This window comes from Balaenoptera ricei, chromosome 4, assembly GCF_028023285.1.
Source record: "Balaenoptera ricei isolate mBalRic1 chromosome 4, mBalRic1.hap2, whole genome shotgun sequence".
NCBI classification, from domain to species: domain Eukaryota; kingdom Metazoa; phylum Chordata; class Mammalia; order Artiodactyla; family Balaenopteridae; genus Balaenoptera; species Balaenoptera ricei.
Genome location: NC_082642.1, coordinates 7,579,828 through 7,595,068, shown reverse-complemented (window position 1 = coordinate 7,595,068; position 15,241 = coordinate 7,579,828). Strand labels below are relative to the sequence as shown.

Below are 15,241 nucleotides of genomic sequence, written 5' to 3'. Positions count from 1 at the left end.
TGTTGCTAATTTCTTTCAATCAATAACAACAGTGAGCTGAAGACTAAAAACTTCAAAAGCCAGATGATGGAAAAGCGGGATTTTCTGAGCCATTTTGACTGATGTATTGAGCAAAATGAAAAATTTAAATGTTATTTTTAGAATACGTCAATTTTTGCTCTTGGTCAAACATATGAGCTTTCTGATCTATAACATCAGCGTTAAGGAACTTACCTTCTTCAGAGAAAGTAGTCTGTTTTTTTGTTAATATTGCATAGTGTTTGGCCATTTGTCGCTCCTGTTTTCTACAAAATCAAAAAATATGATGCATAAGTCTGAAATACGTTGGAAGTTTAAAACAGTATACTATAAATTTTTACTGTTTAAACGCTATTCCTTGTTATTTTTATCTGTTATTACTTGTGAATCAAGTCATTTAATCAGTGTGCGTGTGTTTCTACTATATTTAGTGGACAGGTTTCTCCAATATAGGAATTCTGAATTGCCCTGAGAATTTGGGGTTGGCAAATTTCTACTCTAAGTCAGTGAGTTCACTGAGTTTCTGAAATCTTCTGACTCTTACAATGTCCACCAGGAATTGCAATAGGTTTGCTTTGGCCAATTTTTGTTTCTTCTCTGGGAATGCATCTTCAAAATTATCTATTTTGGGAAAATGAGGTTCATTTTACAAAAAACTCTGTAACTAAGTGGGCCTATCTGAGTTTCAATATCAAAGGCTCACTGTTACCTCCGCAAAGCTTTTTCCTTTGCTTTGAGTCTGTCGACTTCACTGCCGTGGGCAGCATGAGGGTCAATACAGATTAATTCAGCTTTAGAGCTTTGGATTTTTTGTTTTTCCTCATAGATGTAGTCAATCACGTTTTGGAAATAACTACAACAGGAGGTCTGAAAAACAAAGAGGTCATTTTCATCTCATCAGTCCTAGATGAAGATAATTACAGGAGGGAAAAAACCCAAAAAATGGTAATGGGGTTTTGGATAACAATCTATCATAACATTTTTTTGGTAACAGTTTTATCGAGATATAATTCACATATCATACAATTCACCCATTTAAAGTGTACAAGTCAATGGTTTTTAGTGTTGGGTTGGCCGAAAAGTTCGCTCAGGTTTTTCCATAACATTGTAGGAAAAACCCGAATGAACTTTTTGGCCAACCCAATATAGTCACAGAATTTTGCAACCATCACAACAATCAATCTTAGAAACTGAAATCTGTACCCATTAACAGTTCCTCCTTATTCTCCTCTCCTCTCAGCCCCTGGCAGCCACTAACCTATTTGCTGTCTTTATAGATTTGCCTGTTCTGTACGGTTCATATAAATGGAAGCATACAACATGTGGTACTTTGTGACTTGCTTCTTTCTCTTAGCATAATATTTTCATTTATGTCGTAGCATGTATAAGTACTTCATTTCTTTTTATGGCCGCATAATATTCCATTGTATGGATACCCCACATTTATTTACCCTTTCATCAGTTGATAAATGTCTGGGTTGTTTACACTTTTTGGCTGTTATGAATCATGCTGCTGTGAACATTTGTATACACGTTTCTGGGTGGACATATGTTGTTAATTTTCTTGGGTATATACCTAGGAATGGAATTGTTTGTTGGGTTATGTGGTATCTGTATGTTTAACTTTTTGAGGAATTGCCCGACTGTTTTCCAAAGTGGCTGCATCGTTTTATATTCCCCTTCAGCAGTGTATGAGGGTTCCAGTGTCTCTACATCCTTGCTAACACTTGTTATTATCTGTCTTTTGGGTTATAGCCATCCTAGTGGGTGTGAAATTGTATACCATTGTGGTTATGATTTGCATTGCCCTGACGGCTAACACATAACTCTCTTAAGAATGGCAATGCAGGAAATTCTCTGGCAGTGCAGTGGTTAGGATTCTGGGCTTTCACTGCCAGGGTCTCAGGTTCGATCCCTGGTGAGGGAACTAGGATCCCACAAGCCACGCGGTGCAGCCAAAAAAAAAAGCAGTGCAATGAAAAGATGCAGAAGAAAAAATACTACTTATGTTTAAATTAGTGTCTAAAAGTAACACTATTTCCTCAGTGAACCTGCTTTAGAACTTACGTGTTCTACTAGTTCAGAGCTACTGTAGTCACAGGAAAGATCCACATTGGAGAGAAATGTTCTTAGATCGCTCCCACAGAATTCACACGTGGGCGATACCTCCTCCTCTTCTTTCTTCAGAGAGGAGAAAAAAAATGAAGACGTGTCCACAAGGAGGCCCAGAGCCTCTCAGAGCAGGAGGAGCCAGAGCCCTGGACAGGGCCAGCGAATGTCCAGTCAGACAGCAGGGGTGATGAGGGATGTACAAACCTGCTTGAGAACTCCTGTCAGACACCATGAGGGCTCCCAGAGATGGTTAGTAGGGAACTTCCAGGGGTCTGAGATCCTATATCGGAAGGCACCAAGCCAGCAGGATCTGTATATTCCAGTAATGAGACATCATTTCTATTCAAGGGCTGTTAAGGGCTGAGGTGGCTGAGGTGGTGTTTTGGAGGCCTCTGTCTGGCGCGGTTCACTGGGGTGCAGCTGAGCCCATCAGGAGCTCTGTGGGTCCTTGGGATGCCTCCTCAGTGTAAGAAGAAAGTTGCAGAAATGATTTTACTGTCGACATCAGTGTCCCTTGTCGAGCAGGGGGATGTACAGTGTGTGACACAAAGGATAACACATATTTGATTTTGTGGAAATGGTCTAAGGTGTTTAAATACTATAAACTCTTTCAAGAAGTGTCAGCTAAGAAAAAGTCTTGACATTACTATGTAGGCCACTGTTTACAATACTCAACTTTCTAAAATAAATTAGAGTCCTTTCTCAAGAGAAGCCCCAGTTGGGGCACCAAATTCTCCTGTCTGTGCTGTGAAGGTAATCCAGGAGGGGGAGGGGAGGCTAGGGGAAGCAAGAGGAGGCTGGGAGTTAGGGGCGCAGGTGACTCAGTGAGGGGTGGATGCACTATGGCCCTGTTAGTGGTCCGAGGTCACGGCTGTGACTGCAGAGGCTCCTGGCAGGTGAGCAGCCAAGCCTCGGCACAGGCCTCCAGGAAGAGACCCAGATCGTGACTTGCATGTCATGAAACCACCAGGGCATCTGTAGTTGCCATGGAAACCATTCTCCGAGCCTGGCAAAATGACCGCCATGGGGCCAGAGGGTGACTGAGATGGCCGGTGCAGCCAGGGACCCTAGAGTACAGTCCAGGATAATTAGGCCCTTGAAACTACCCAATAATAAGTACTGCACGTCGCAGAAAGCAGAACACTCAGGGAGGGAAGCCTTGTGAGAGAGAGATGGTGGTGACGAATCCAGGCCAGCTACCGAATGACGGAATGGGCAGGAAGAGCTTGGCAACGCCAGGCCAGCTACAGACTGTGCCGCCAGCATCTCAGTAGGGAACTCCTCCGCCCATGGCCCCTTCACCCCTTCACCCCTTCACCTGGGGGCGAAGTAAGTAAAGATGCTTCAAAAGGCATGAGTGGGGTTGGAATTTCCACCTCAAGAGGATGTGGCTGAAGAGGAGAGCTGGCCAACCAGCTGCTGCTGCCCCCGAACTAGACCAGTGTCCAGGCCCATCTCAGAAGACCTGGAAGGTCGGCCCAGGGATGCAGGTGGAGCCAGCCCTGGCCAGGGGCCGGTGTAGGGACAGCTCTGTGGAAGGAAGTCCCCAAGGCCTTCCTCAGGTTCAGGCGCATCTCTGGGTGTCAGGGGAAGAGAGCTCAAGAAGCTTTCTGGATACAAGCCTTTGTGCTTCAGAAAAAGGAAGGTGCTGTGTTTGAAGAAAGAATTTCAGCCCGAAGAGTCTATAAGGTGACCATAAAATTTAGAAACCTGGGCAAATATAAACAGTAAATGTTGACCCATATTACGTTACGTGATGTATTTAATGTGTTACCAGGCATTAGAATCGCATAGTTCAACGTGCTGCACAAAATGACAGTGAACACCGACCGCATTGGTGCATCCACACGGCATTCCCATCAACCCCTGCACGCACATCTGTGCCGTCCTGCCTCACATGATTGGTTATCTCTTATTTCAGTGAATAAGCCTGTACTTTTAGTGTACCCCAAAAGAAGTCATCAAGGAGCTTCCGGTCTGGGGAGTGTGCAGCTCTCTCCACATGGCCATGCCGTGCAAGTTTGGAAATAATCATACTACGGGTCAGTCCCTTACCTCTGTGGCAAAGCAGGGTGGTTTGTATCCTGTTGGAATTACTAAGGTGACCTCTCCCTTGCCCATTGAATGCAGACGTTAATTGGTCACTTAATGTGATCAAATACAGCTAACGTTCACCTACGCTGCCGGGCTTTATGACCACTGTTATAGGTTGAGTTGCGCTCCCCCAAAGGCTCTGTTGAATTTCTAACCCCTGGTACCTGTGAATGTGGCCTGACTTAGAAATGGGGTCTCCGCAGATGTGATCAAGTTAAGATGAGGTCATTAGGGTGGGCGCTAATCCAATATGACTGGTGTCCTTGGAGAAGAGGGACATTTGGACAGAGACACACAGAGCGTGCTGGGACAACCAAGGCAGAGATTGGAGTGATGCAGCCGCAAGCCAAGGAACGCCAAGGATTGATGGCCACGACCAGAAGCTCAGAAGAGGCAAGGAGGGACTCTCCCCTCCAGGTTAGACTTGCTGACACCTTGATTTTGGACTTCCAGCCTTCAGAACTGTGAAACAATACTTTTCTGTCGCTGTAAGCCACCTGGTTTCTGGTATTTTGTTACAGCAGCCCTAGGAAACGAATACAGCCACCCTAAGGGCTATTCCAAGTAAATGAGCTCTTTGCCTGCTTTTTAAAAAGTATGTTCACTGTCTTTTGTGCAGATCATCATGTGGCTTTTTATACCATTTATTACAGTAAAAGCAAAAAGAAATATAAATGAAGATTACCTTGAACTTAATGCCTAAATTGGAACTCTCTTGTTTGAATGAGAGAATAGATGGTGGCCCGATGCTGGGTAGTGTTCTCAGAGAGGGCTCAAAGAGTGTTATGAAGTCTTCCTTAAACTAAATTTTAAAAAGAGGGAGAAAGAAAAAAATTGAAGATTGAATAAGTGATTTTTACCATGAGTTCAGTGTACTAGCTGGACTGATAAACATTTCTTACCTCCAGCTCACATAAAATATTTAGTTTTGGCTCTTCTGGGTTAATTATCCATTTTGCTGAAGAAAAAAAGACAGATTTAGAAGGAATGTTTAAAAACTTTGTGCAGTGTATTCCATTTTCTGTAGTGTGAAGATTCTAGCCCGTGACACACACTCACTCAGACACACACACACACACACACACACACACACACACACGCTGTCTAAATGCCCTGAAACCCTACCTTCACCACCTTCTTGCATATACTCTTAGGGGAGCTCTTTTCTAAAGGGGTTGGACACCGTCCAAGTTAAGGCTGGTTCCCTAAGGGCAGTTTGCCTTTGCCAGCAGAGGGGATGACGCCAAACATCCAGTTACCTCTTAATTTAGAAGCTAGATTTTCAGGTTCATCTTCCTTCTTTACAGAGGGCACTTCTTTCTCTGTAAAAAAGAGTGTACATTTGTCATCAATCCTGACAAAGGATGAAAGAAGTCCAATAGAAAAGAAGATATGCCTCTTGGAAAAATAAGTGCCCTTTTTGTGTTTTATTTTTAATTTTTTAAATTTTTTGCCTTTTCCCAAATAACATTTTATCAACAGTAAGTAGCAAACAGAGAAGACTCACCACTAATGAATCACATTAAAAAATGCTTCCTTGCTTCTTTTTAGTCTTAGAATGCTACACGAATGCATATTTTATTTGATTATAATCATGGTTTACAGACCCTTTTGTGTTCTGCCTTCTAAAATTACTATTCTGTCTAATTTATGACTATTATTCTGCAAAAGATTTTTCAGGGAGAAGAGTGCTGGAGCGGGGTGAGAGGGTGGTTCCTAGTTCAAGACAGTGAACTAAACCACCAGAATAATTCCCTCTGCAGATTCCATGGCAATACTGGAAATGGGGAAGACAGCCATCTATCAACACATGAGCCACTTGGAGTAAATGTCTAGAAAGGTAAGCAGACAGGACTAGGATGATGAAAAACCAATCAGAACAACCTACAATGAGACAGAGGTAAAGGGAGAGGGCAGACCCATTTTCCCTGTATAGCCAGGGCTGGTGCTGGAGAAAGAGATGGGCTTCAGAAGATGACATACTTCCTATGTTGAGTACCTGAACAATTTAAAAATATGTTTTGGGCATTTTGCCCAACAGAAATGCCAGCGCAGGTATTAAAAAAAAAAACAAAACGAATGAACAAGACTTTCATTAAGGCATTATTTGTCATAGGGAAGAGGTCAAAACACAAAACCAAACCAAACCAAACAACCCTGCAACATCTAACAGTCAGATGTATTACATAAGTCACAGTTACTGTAGGTATATAAGGAAATACTACATAGTCATTTCAAGGAATTAGATCAATATTTCCTGACATGGAAAGATGTCCCTGATACACTGCTAAGTAAAAAAAAATTAAAGAAGAGATAAAACTGCTGTTATTCACAGGAAATGTAATTGTCTAGTAGACTTTTAACTGATAAAATATTAGAATAAGAAAGTGCAGCAAGGGAGTCAGATACAAGATTGATACATTGAAATCAATAGTTTTCCTATACATTGACAATAACCAATTAGAAAATGTAATAGGAAAAAAAAGATTCCAATTACTACATCAATAAAAGACAACTGTAAAACACCTAGGAATAAACTAATAAGAGCTCCATATCAGTTCTCTATTAAAAAAAACCTACAAAAAACGATATGAAAAAATTGAAAAGGTACATTAGGTTCCTGCTGTTAAAGTAATCGAACAAGGAAGCCATTAGATGAGGGGGCTCTAATGCCTTGGTAGCCAATCGTAAGCAAAGTGAAACCTAAGCCAGAGTCAATTCCTCAAGGTTAATGCCTCAAGGTTAAGAACAGCTCATAGCAAACAGCCAACCGGGCTTTCCCAAATACAGTTAAGTCCCCTACATACGAACCTTCAAATTGCGAACTTTCAAAGATATGAACGTGTGTTCCCATGTCCAATCACATAAATTAGTTCACGTGTCTGGCGTACATTGTCACGTGCATGCATCCTCTACAAGTGGTTGTGCTTTTGTGCACTTTACTGTACAGTACTGTTGGCTGTTCAACACGAGGAGCTTACTAATGAAGACCTGATGGAATTGGAGGCTCAGAGAAAGGACGAAGAGAGACAAGAGGAAGAAGAAGTAACTGAAGAACTGAAGAGATTCACTGTGCAGGGAATGGCAAGGGGATTTTCTTTATTTGAGGAGGCACTGTTAGCTTTTGAGGCATAGGATGGTACACGAAGGTTGTAGCAGCTGTTCAGGATGCAATCCAGTGCTACCATTATCCTCTATGACAAGAAAAAAAGAGCTACTACCCAGACATCGCTGGATCCTTTTTTCAAGAGGGTAGATAGAACTGAATCTGGCAAGGAACCAGAACCTGTGCCATCAACGTCAGGCATGAGTGAAATTGCCCTCCGTCTCCTATTGCTGACGATCCTTCAGCTCTATCATCTCCCACCTCCTCTCCCTCCTCCAGTCAGTAACTCTTCTTGCCTATTCACTCGTTGCCAGCCCCTGTATGGCAGCTGTTGTACTACTGTACTTTTCAAGGTACTGTACTGTGAAATTAAAAATGTTTTCTTTATCTTTTGTGTTTGTTTTTTATGTATTGTTTGTGTGAAAAGTATTATAAACCTATTACAGTACAGTACTATATAGCTGATTGTGTTAGTTGAGTACCTAGGCTAACTTTGTTGGACTTCGAACAAATTGGACTTATGAACACGCTGTCAGAATGGAACTCGTTCGTATGTAGGGGACCTACTGTAATGCAACTTTGAACAGTAGCCGATCAAATGATTTCCTTGCTTTGCTCCCACGACTTCTGTATAAAAACCTCTCCTTAGCTCTTGTCTGTGGAGTGCTCCAAACCACTTCTGGTTTGGCGCTGCCTGTTTCCAATCCACATCTGCTCAAATAAACTCTTAAAAATGTGAAAATGCCTCAACTTATCTTTGAACGCTGCAGAGCAGGACCAAAGAATCAACTTGTCAAACTCCATTGAAAAACTTCATCACAATTACATTGAATATATAGATTAATTTGGGAATAATTAACATGTTTTTAATATTAGGTTTAATATTATATTAATATTTAATATTAATTATATGTCTAATTTTAAATTTTTATGTTAGATTGTGTCACTCCTCTGTGCAGACCCTCCAGTGACTTCCCACTTCATTCTCATTGAGTAAGATTTGGTCCTCACTGTCTCTCTGCCTTTATCCCGTAGGACTCACCTCCTTACCTACCCCACTGCCGCCAAGCTGGCTGCCTCCTTGTTCTAGAGGGAAGCACTTGTTCTTCCCTGTGCCTGGAACACTCTTCCCCCGGAGATCATTATCACTCTCTCTCCTCCTTGAGGTCTTTACTCAAATATTTCAGCTTCTCATTGAAGATTCCCCTCAGCATCCTGGGTAAGCTTGTACCCAACTGCCCAACATTTCCCATCCCTCTCCCTGCTTTATTTTCCTCCTTAGCACTTAACATTATATAAGATATTGTGTATTGACTTACTTTGTGTATTATTTATCTCACTATTACTTCCACCTCCCACACTTTAATAGAAGACCATTGAGACAGGGGGTTTGTCTGCTTTATTCATTGCTGTTACCTTAGAACAGGAAACTGACCTATGACAGGTGCTTGGTGTGTGCTCAATAAACATCTCATGAATAAGTGATATAACATAAAACAAATAGTAGAATTGAAAGGAAAGGCTATGCATAACGATTACTTCTGAGGAATATACTGGGATAAGTTAAAAACTTAATGTTTACATTATATTTTTCTTAATGGTTTGATGTTTAAAAAACAGCACGCATGTTACCTCTATAATAAAAAATAAAGATGTGTTTCAAAATATGATGGCAGATTATTTCTTGATGTGAACACAGGTGCTACCATTTATTAAAGGCTCAGTGCCAAGGAGTTTAAATGTTGAATTTCATTTTGATCTTCATAACAGTCCTGTTACAGAAGGATTATTATGGCCAACAGAGAAAGAAACAGAGTCAATGAGGTTAAGTGACTTGCCCAGTTGTCATGGTGTTAGTTTGTTTTGGGGCTGGGATTCAATCCTAGCTTTCCTGGCCATTTACACAAGTGCCCTTTCCAGTGTACAATCCCATCTCCCAGCAAAAGCTAAAAAACCAAACTACTCACTCGGCTGCTCCATGCCTGACAATTCTTGAAGCCAACTTTCTTCTGTTTGTACTGATGTTGGAATTCTTGGATACAGATTGTGATAGACAGCCCTGAAATTTAGACAAAATGTTAGTTTTCAGTATACCTATAGAGTTGTTAGCAGTTCTTCTAAATCTAGTACATTTAACAATCAAATAACAGATGTTCTTAGAAGATTCTGATTTCTTTTTCCTTTGAAATATTTTCTTCCGTTCTTATGTCTTCAATAAAGTCAGACACAGTGTGTTTGCATCATATCTGTTCTTTGCAAAGCACTCCTCTCTCAATCCTGGAGGCTCCCAATACTGTATTATTTCTCTCACGGAGTAAATTACTACCCCTCTATCTGTGCTGTGTGTTGGTGGTGGTGGCAGCGATGATGGTGTGTGTGTTTAAACATTTACTTGAATTTAAATTAGAACGTGTTGTTCATTTTAAAATAGCTTTAAAATAATCCAAGCTCTTTTTAAAGGGCTGAAGTTTAATGCGTTATAATTAAGCAATCTGTATTCTTTCCACAAGCAGTTTAATCAGTTAGTTATCGTTGACATGATAGGAAGCAGGAATTTATTGACTTTTACTAGCTAAAATGACTGTTACTGGTAACAAGTAAACAATAACTATTGCTTTTCAAGTTCCTTTGCCTCTCTGAATTTCAATTTTTTTTGCCATAATTTGCTGGCTCTTCTAAAATTATCAAACAAAAATTTCCCAAATAATTTAGTCAACTTTAAGATTGTCACTTTTTCACCTTCTCAGTTCTCTTATGTCTCCACCTTCCTTTTTCAGTGCTTTGTTCCTTGAAACATTGTGTGTTTTGTTTTAATTCTGAAATGACTGTGTCCTATAATGGGTAGAGAACTCCTCTGCAGAAGCCACCTGAACAAGTGTCTGGGGGAGTCCTGTTTGTCTAAGTTCCCATGGAAAAAAGTTATGGGACCAAGAGTAAAGGAACATTGACGAGCAATCCCTAGACAACACTTTACATTTCAGTGTTTTCCCAATACAGTAGTTAACAAAATCAATACATAACTCATCTAGGTCTCTTTGCCTCCCTTGAACCAACATGAAAGATTGTTTCTGAAATTCTGTGTAAAGATGGCAGACATCAGAGGATAAGAACAAAATTAACATTTCCTGAGAACTTACTGTGTTGTAGTAGATACATAGTAGTTGCTTTACTTACATTACTTCATTTATCTTTACAAAAACCAATCAAGGTAGGAATTAGTATACCCTTTCCTTTTTTTTAAAATTTTTATTGGAGTATAGTTGATTTACAATGTTGTGTTAGTTTCAGGCGTACAACAAAGTCAATCAGGTATATATATACATATTTCCACTTTTTTTTTTTTTAGATTCTTTCCCCATATAGGCCATTACAGAGTATTGAGTAGAGTCCCCTGTGCTGTACAGCAGGTAGTATTCCTTTTCTATAGGCAAGGAAATCGAGGCTCTGGGGGGCCCTCTCAAAATCACACATGGCAGAGGCAGATGGGGCCCAGACCTGTTTGGCTCCAAAACCTGTGTTTCTCTGGATTCATCTGCCTCCTAAAGTTTGCCCCAGAATAGTAATAGGGCAATTAAAAGTAGAAATTGAGCCAATATTGGTTGCATTTCTATGCCTTTTAAGGACAGATTTCCTTAAAAACACAGTATCACCAAATTCACCAGAGAATGCTTTGAAGTACAGAAGAAGCATCTTCTTAGGAAGATTTATGAGGAGAAATTAAGAATTTGATTTAGGAAAGAGAGGTTCCCATATGATAGAAAGTCCAGGTCAAGATGGCACCTGAACACACAATTCTCCCCTTCCTTCCAAGATCTTATTGAACTAACAAACACTTCAAACCCACAAACAAGCAATAGCCCTGGAAAACAAGAGCGGTGTCATCAGTAGCCAAGTAATATTGAAGAAGTCCTTAAAAGAAAGAAAATAAATGGCCTCAGGTTGATGGAAAACTAGAGTGGAGACCACCACAGCTCAAGATAAGAGACATAAGTAAAGTTCTTCCAAAGGGAACTCCTGAGAAGCTCCTAGCCCTGACTCGACCAAATGCAGAGGGGAGGGGGTTGGAGACGGTCATCAGGGTAGTTCAAGGAGTGAACAGTCAGACCCCTTCCTCTCCTCTTACACAGGGCAGTTGGCAGCAGTTGTGTCTATTTCCAGATGAAGCCCAAAGAACTGGTTTCTAAAAAGCCTGCCTGGGGAAGTTTTAGGTCTGAAAGAGAAGCAGAGTGCAGGATGAGTTACTCAGGACCTACCCAACAGGCTTGGGTGAAAAAGGAGGAAGGGAGAGTCCCAGGAAAGAAATGCACGAGGAACTCCAACCACACAGTAAAGTGTCCTTATCATGACTAGTAATAGTGGGCTTACCCACCTTGCCTGCTCCCTGCTGACACCCCACAGGCAGCTGGCTGTGACTGCCCTACCCACCCACGCAGGACTCACAGTCAGCCTTCCCCTGCCAGCCCAGTCAGGAAACAGAACTACTCGGTGGCAGGACTCCTATCCTAGTTTTAGCTTACCTATCAGTCATTCATTGATAAATACAATTGGATAACCAAGGGTTACCAGTCACTTAAGGACAATCCAGAGCATGGAATAGAAGGACCAAGAAAAACAAACAGAACAAGTGATCTTGAAAGAAAAAAGAAGAAATACAAAGAACAAAGGAGAACTTTAGTATTTTATAACAGTACCCTCAAAGAGATTAAAACACACACACACACACACACACCTATTCAGAGAGTAAGAATCGGTTCTTGGAAATTATATGAATCCCCAAATAAAAAATTCTGTACAAAGGCTACATCGTAGCATGTAAACACCAAAAATCTTGAAGATATCCAAGAAGTCCAACAGCCAGCTAGTAGGAGTTCCGAAGGAAAGAATAGAGAAAATGAAGGGAAGGAAATAAATATCAGAAGGGTTTGAAAAGCAGACTGATCAGCAATACTGGATACTAGAAGGCAATGAAGCAATGTCTTCGGAGCTCTGAGGGGAAATGGTTTTAAACCTATTCTTTTATGCCAGGTTATATTATTAATAAAGTATGAGGGCAAAAGGAAGAAATTTCAAGACAGGCAAGAACTCAGAAATTTGACTACCCATGAGATCAATATGAAATAATTACCTGAGGAGTTTCTCCAGCAAAAAGAAAAGGAATAAAAGAAAGAAAGCAATATGGAAAACAAGAAAGTATGGCCGTTGAGCCCAACTCAGAAAAATTGAAGACAACTAAAAACAACTGAGAGTTGAGAAGTTCTTCTTTTAGGAGCCAAGTTTTACAGACATAGGATTTCATTTTCTTGTGCAAGAATGCAGTCACATCATTGGGTTCTTAGCAGGAAATTATGAGTATTGGTTATTGGTCTTCAACTTTTTGAATCAACGTGTACCCAAAGCACTAAGAGCTAATTATAATTACAAAATTTGCAAACACTATAAAACTTGGTAAAGTAATATGACTTTACAGGACTATATATTATATATTTTAATAAAGTCTGTTACATAATTTGTTGTTAATTGGGAGAGGAAAGGGTGAGAGGAGAGAGAGAAGGAAGTAGAAGTGCATTAAGGTGTTAATTTTTCAAAATAGAGTTAATAGTTACTAAAATTGATAAATCAAGAAGTAGAGGTTTAAATACTTTAAAGTCCTAAAGGTTAGAAAATATAAAAATAATCTAACTACTGAAAATGGAGAGGAGGGAAGTAGTGTGTTACAGTCCTCAGCTTTCATGGTGGGAAGTCAGTAGCTATGTCAAAAATTAATAAATCAAGGAATGAAAATATGCTATTTAAATTATACTGGAAACAAACTGTTAACAATCTGTTAACTCTGGTGAGTGGAAGTGGGAGCAGAGAAGGGTACAGAAATTTTAAATTTTATAGCTTTGTCTACTTTAATGTTTTAACCATGTACATATATTATCTTTTATTAAAATGTTGACTTGGATAAATAAAAACATGTAAGTGGGGAAGAACAATTCTCTTTCTGCTTAAAAATGGAAAGTTGCTTATAAAAGCAAAACTTAGGTGAACAATAATGTGAGACTGTGGACCCATGTTTGGTGTGAGGTTTCAGGGAAGACTGATAAAGATGTTCCAAATGTGTTTCTCTGGTGTCTTCCTATTATAGTTGGAAGTGCTTGGAGGCTAATAGCAATAGCAACAACAAGAAAAAGAAGACTGTACTTTCGACTCTCCACCGCAGGTGTCCCTGATCACTCCTGAATTTAGCCAATAGAGACTTATGTCCTAAAGCCTCATAGCACTTACTGTGTGCGCATGGCATTTATGATTTCATGCTATATTAGTAAGTAGACATGTCATCTCTACAGGTAGATAATAAGCCGGTGATGGGCAGGGACCCTGTCTATCTCCTCCAAAGTGTCTAACAGTGTAGATTAAAAAACACCTTTTTGAATAAATTAGTTGTAAATGCCCTGGATGATTTTACTCTACTTCCTGACATGTTTATTCCAAAAGTAAACATCATCAGCTTCAAAAAATAATAATATAGAACACTGAAAACAATTTCTTACCTATCTAAATTCGTTTCAGACATGTCTTTCTTAAATGTCTGAAATATTTTAGGAAAACCTGTTGAATGAAACATTAAACAATTTAGCCATTCCCTTTAAATCAGTGGCTCTCGAAAGGACAATTTTGCCCCCCCGGAAACATTTAGCAACGTCTAAGGACATTTTTGATTGTCACAGAGCCCGGTAGGGACTAACTGGCATGGTCAGAAGCAGAGGCCAGCGACGCTGCTAAACATCCTGTAATGCGTACGACAGTCCATCCTCCCGCCCTCAACACACGCGGCCCCAACAAAGAATGATCCGGACCAAAATGTCAATGCTGGGAGATGGACAAATCTACTCCAAGTAACTGCTGTGCCTCTCTCTTTAAGGAAGTGGCTGGAGTGGTTTCAGTACAGGAAGTTAAGCACAAAGGTGAGTTGCTTTTGGCTGGGCTGTTTCGGTAGCAGAGCACCCTTAAAGCACTACTCCTTCTTCAGGAGTGGCGCGCGTGCGCGCGCGCGCGTGTGTGGTGTGTGTGTGTGTGCGTGTGTGTGCGTGTGCGCGTGCGCGTGCGCCTGTTTGAGCGGGGCGGCGGGGGGAGAGAATGAATGTAAGAGGACGCGATCACTGAATGCGCGAAGTGTTATAAAATGAGTACTCCGTACAGCACTGCCTGTTTCCAGTTTGACGAGGCGTTTCCCCTTTATCCTAAGCTGTGGACCATCACAACCGCTTAGTCAAGATTTCAGTGTCTTTGACACCAGAGGGACTGAGATAAGGGTGTGTGTGAAGTCTTGTGTGTATTTGGAAACAGATTCCCGGGTAGACGAAGGCTCTGGAGGAGTTGGACCTGCTCTCCCCTAGGGACAGGGCAGCCTTCGAGGAACGGGCTGGGCGGGCCGGGGAGCGGTACTTTTTTGGGAGGAGGTGCTGGAGGGTGCACTCTCGCTGGCCGCCGGCGTCCGGCTCCACTTCAGGCTCGGCGTTCGGCTGAGCGTCGGCGTCGGGCTCAGGCTGGGGCTGACGACGCTGGCCAAGCGGGGGCGAAGGGCTTTCCATTCTTCCTCATTGCCATCTCCGAAGGCCAAAAGCTTCCATAGGTACTCCTCGCTGAACCTCCCGTGGAGCGCCAGCTCCTTCTCCCGGTCCGCCGCCGCCTCGTCCTCCTCTTCCTCCTCCTCCTCCTCCTCCTCCTCCTCCATGCCCATCTCGTCCCCCTCCTCCTGCTGGCCCCGCTCCTCCTCGGGCTTTCTGAAGCTGTGATGCGAGTGCATGTTGGCCGCGGCGGGCGAGAAGCGGGATCGCGGCTAGCGCAGGGGACACCGGCGGATCCAGGCCTGGGGCGCGCGAGGCCTCCTGTGCGTCCGTCTCCCTGGGCAACGGCCGGCCGCGC

The 15,241-nt window shown here is 41.7% G+C and overlaps 1 protein-coding gene across 1 annotated transcript in view; it reads right to left on the bottom strand.

The window, feature by feature from the left end:
• The window catches only part of ERICH6 (glutamate rich 6), a 33,800-nt gene extending 18,759 nt beyond the window's left edge, over positions 1-15,041 (bottom strand). Inside the window, exons 1-9 of the mRNA XM_059921807.1 lie at positions 14,762-15,041; positions 13,867-13,924; positions 9,298-9,389; positions 5,484-5,540; positions 5,127-5,182; positions 4,910-5,026; positions 2,086-2,199; positions 728-885; positions 214-284 (exon numbers count right to left, since the gene is read on the bottom strand). Coding sequence (XP_059777790.1) covers positions 214-284; positions 728-885; positions 2,086-2,199; positions 4,910-5,026; positions 5,127-5,182; positions 5,484-5,540; positions 9,298-9,389; positions 13,867-13,889 — 688 coding nt within the window. The 5' untranslated portion in view covers positions 13,890-13,924; positions 14,762-15,041. The remainder of the gene's footprint in view (positions 1-213; positions 285-727; positions 886-2,085; positions 2,200-4,909; positions 5,027-5,126; positions 5,183-5,483; positions 5,541-9,297; positions 9,390-13,866; positions 13,925-14,761) is intronic.
• Positions 15,042-15,241: the final 200 nt, after the last annotated feature.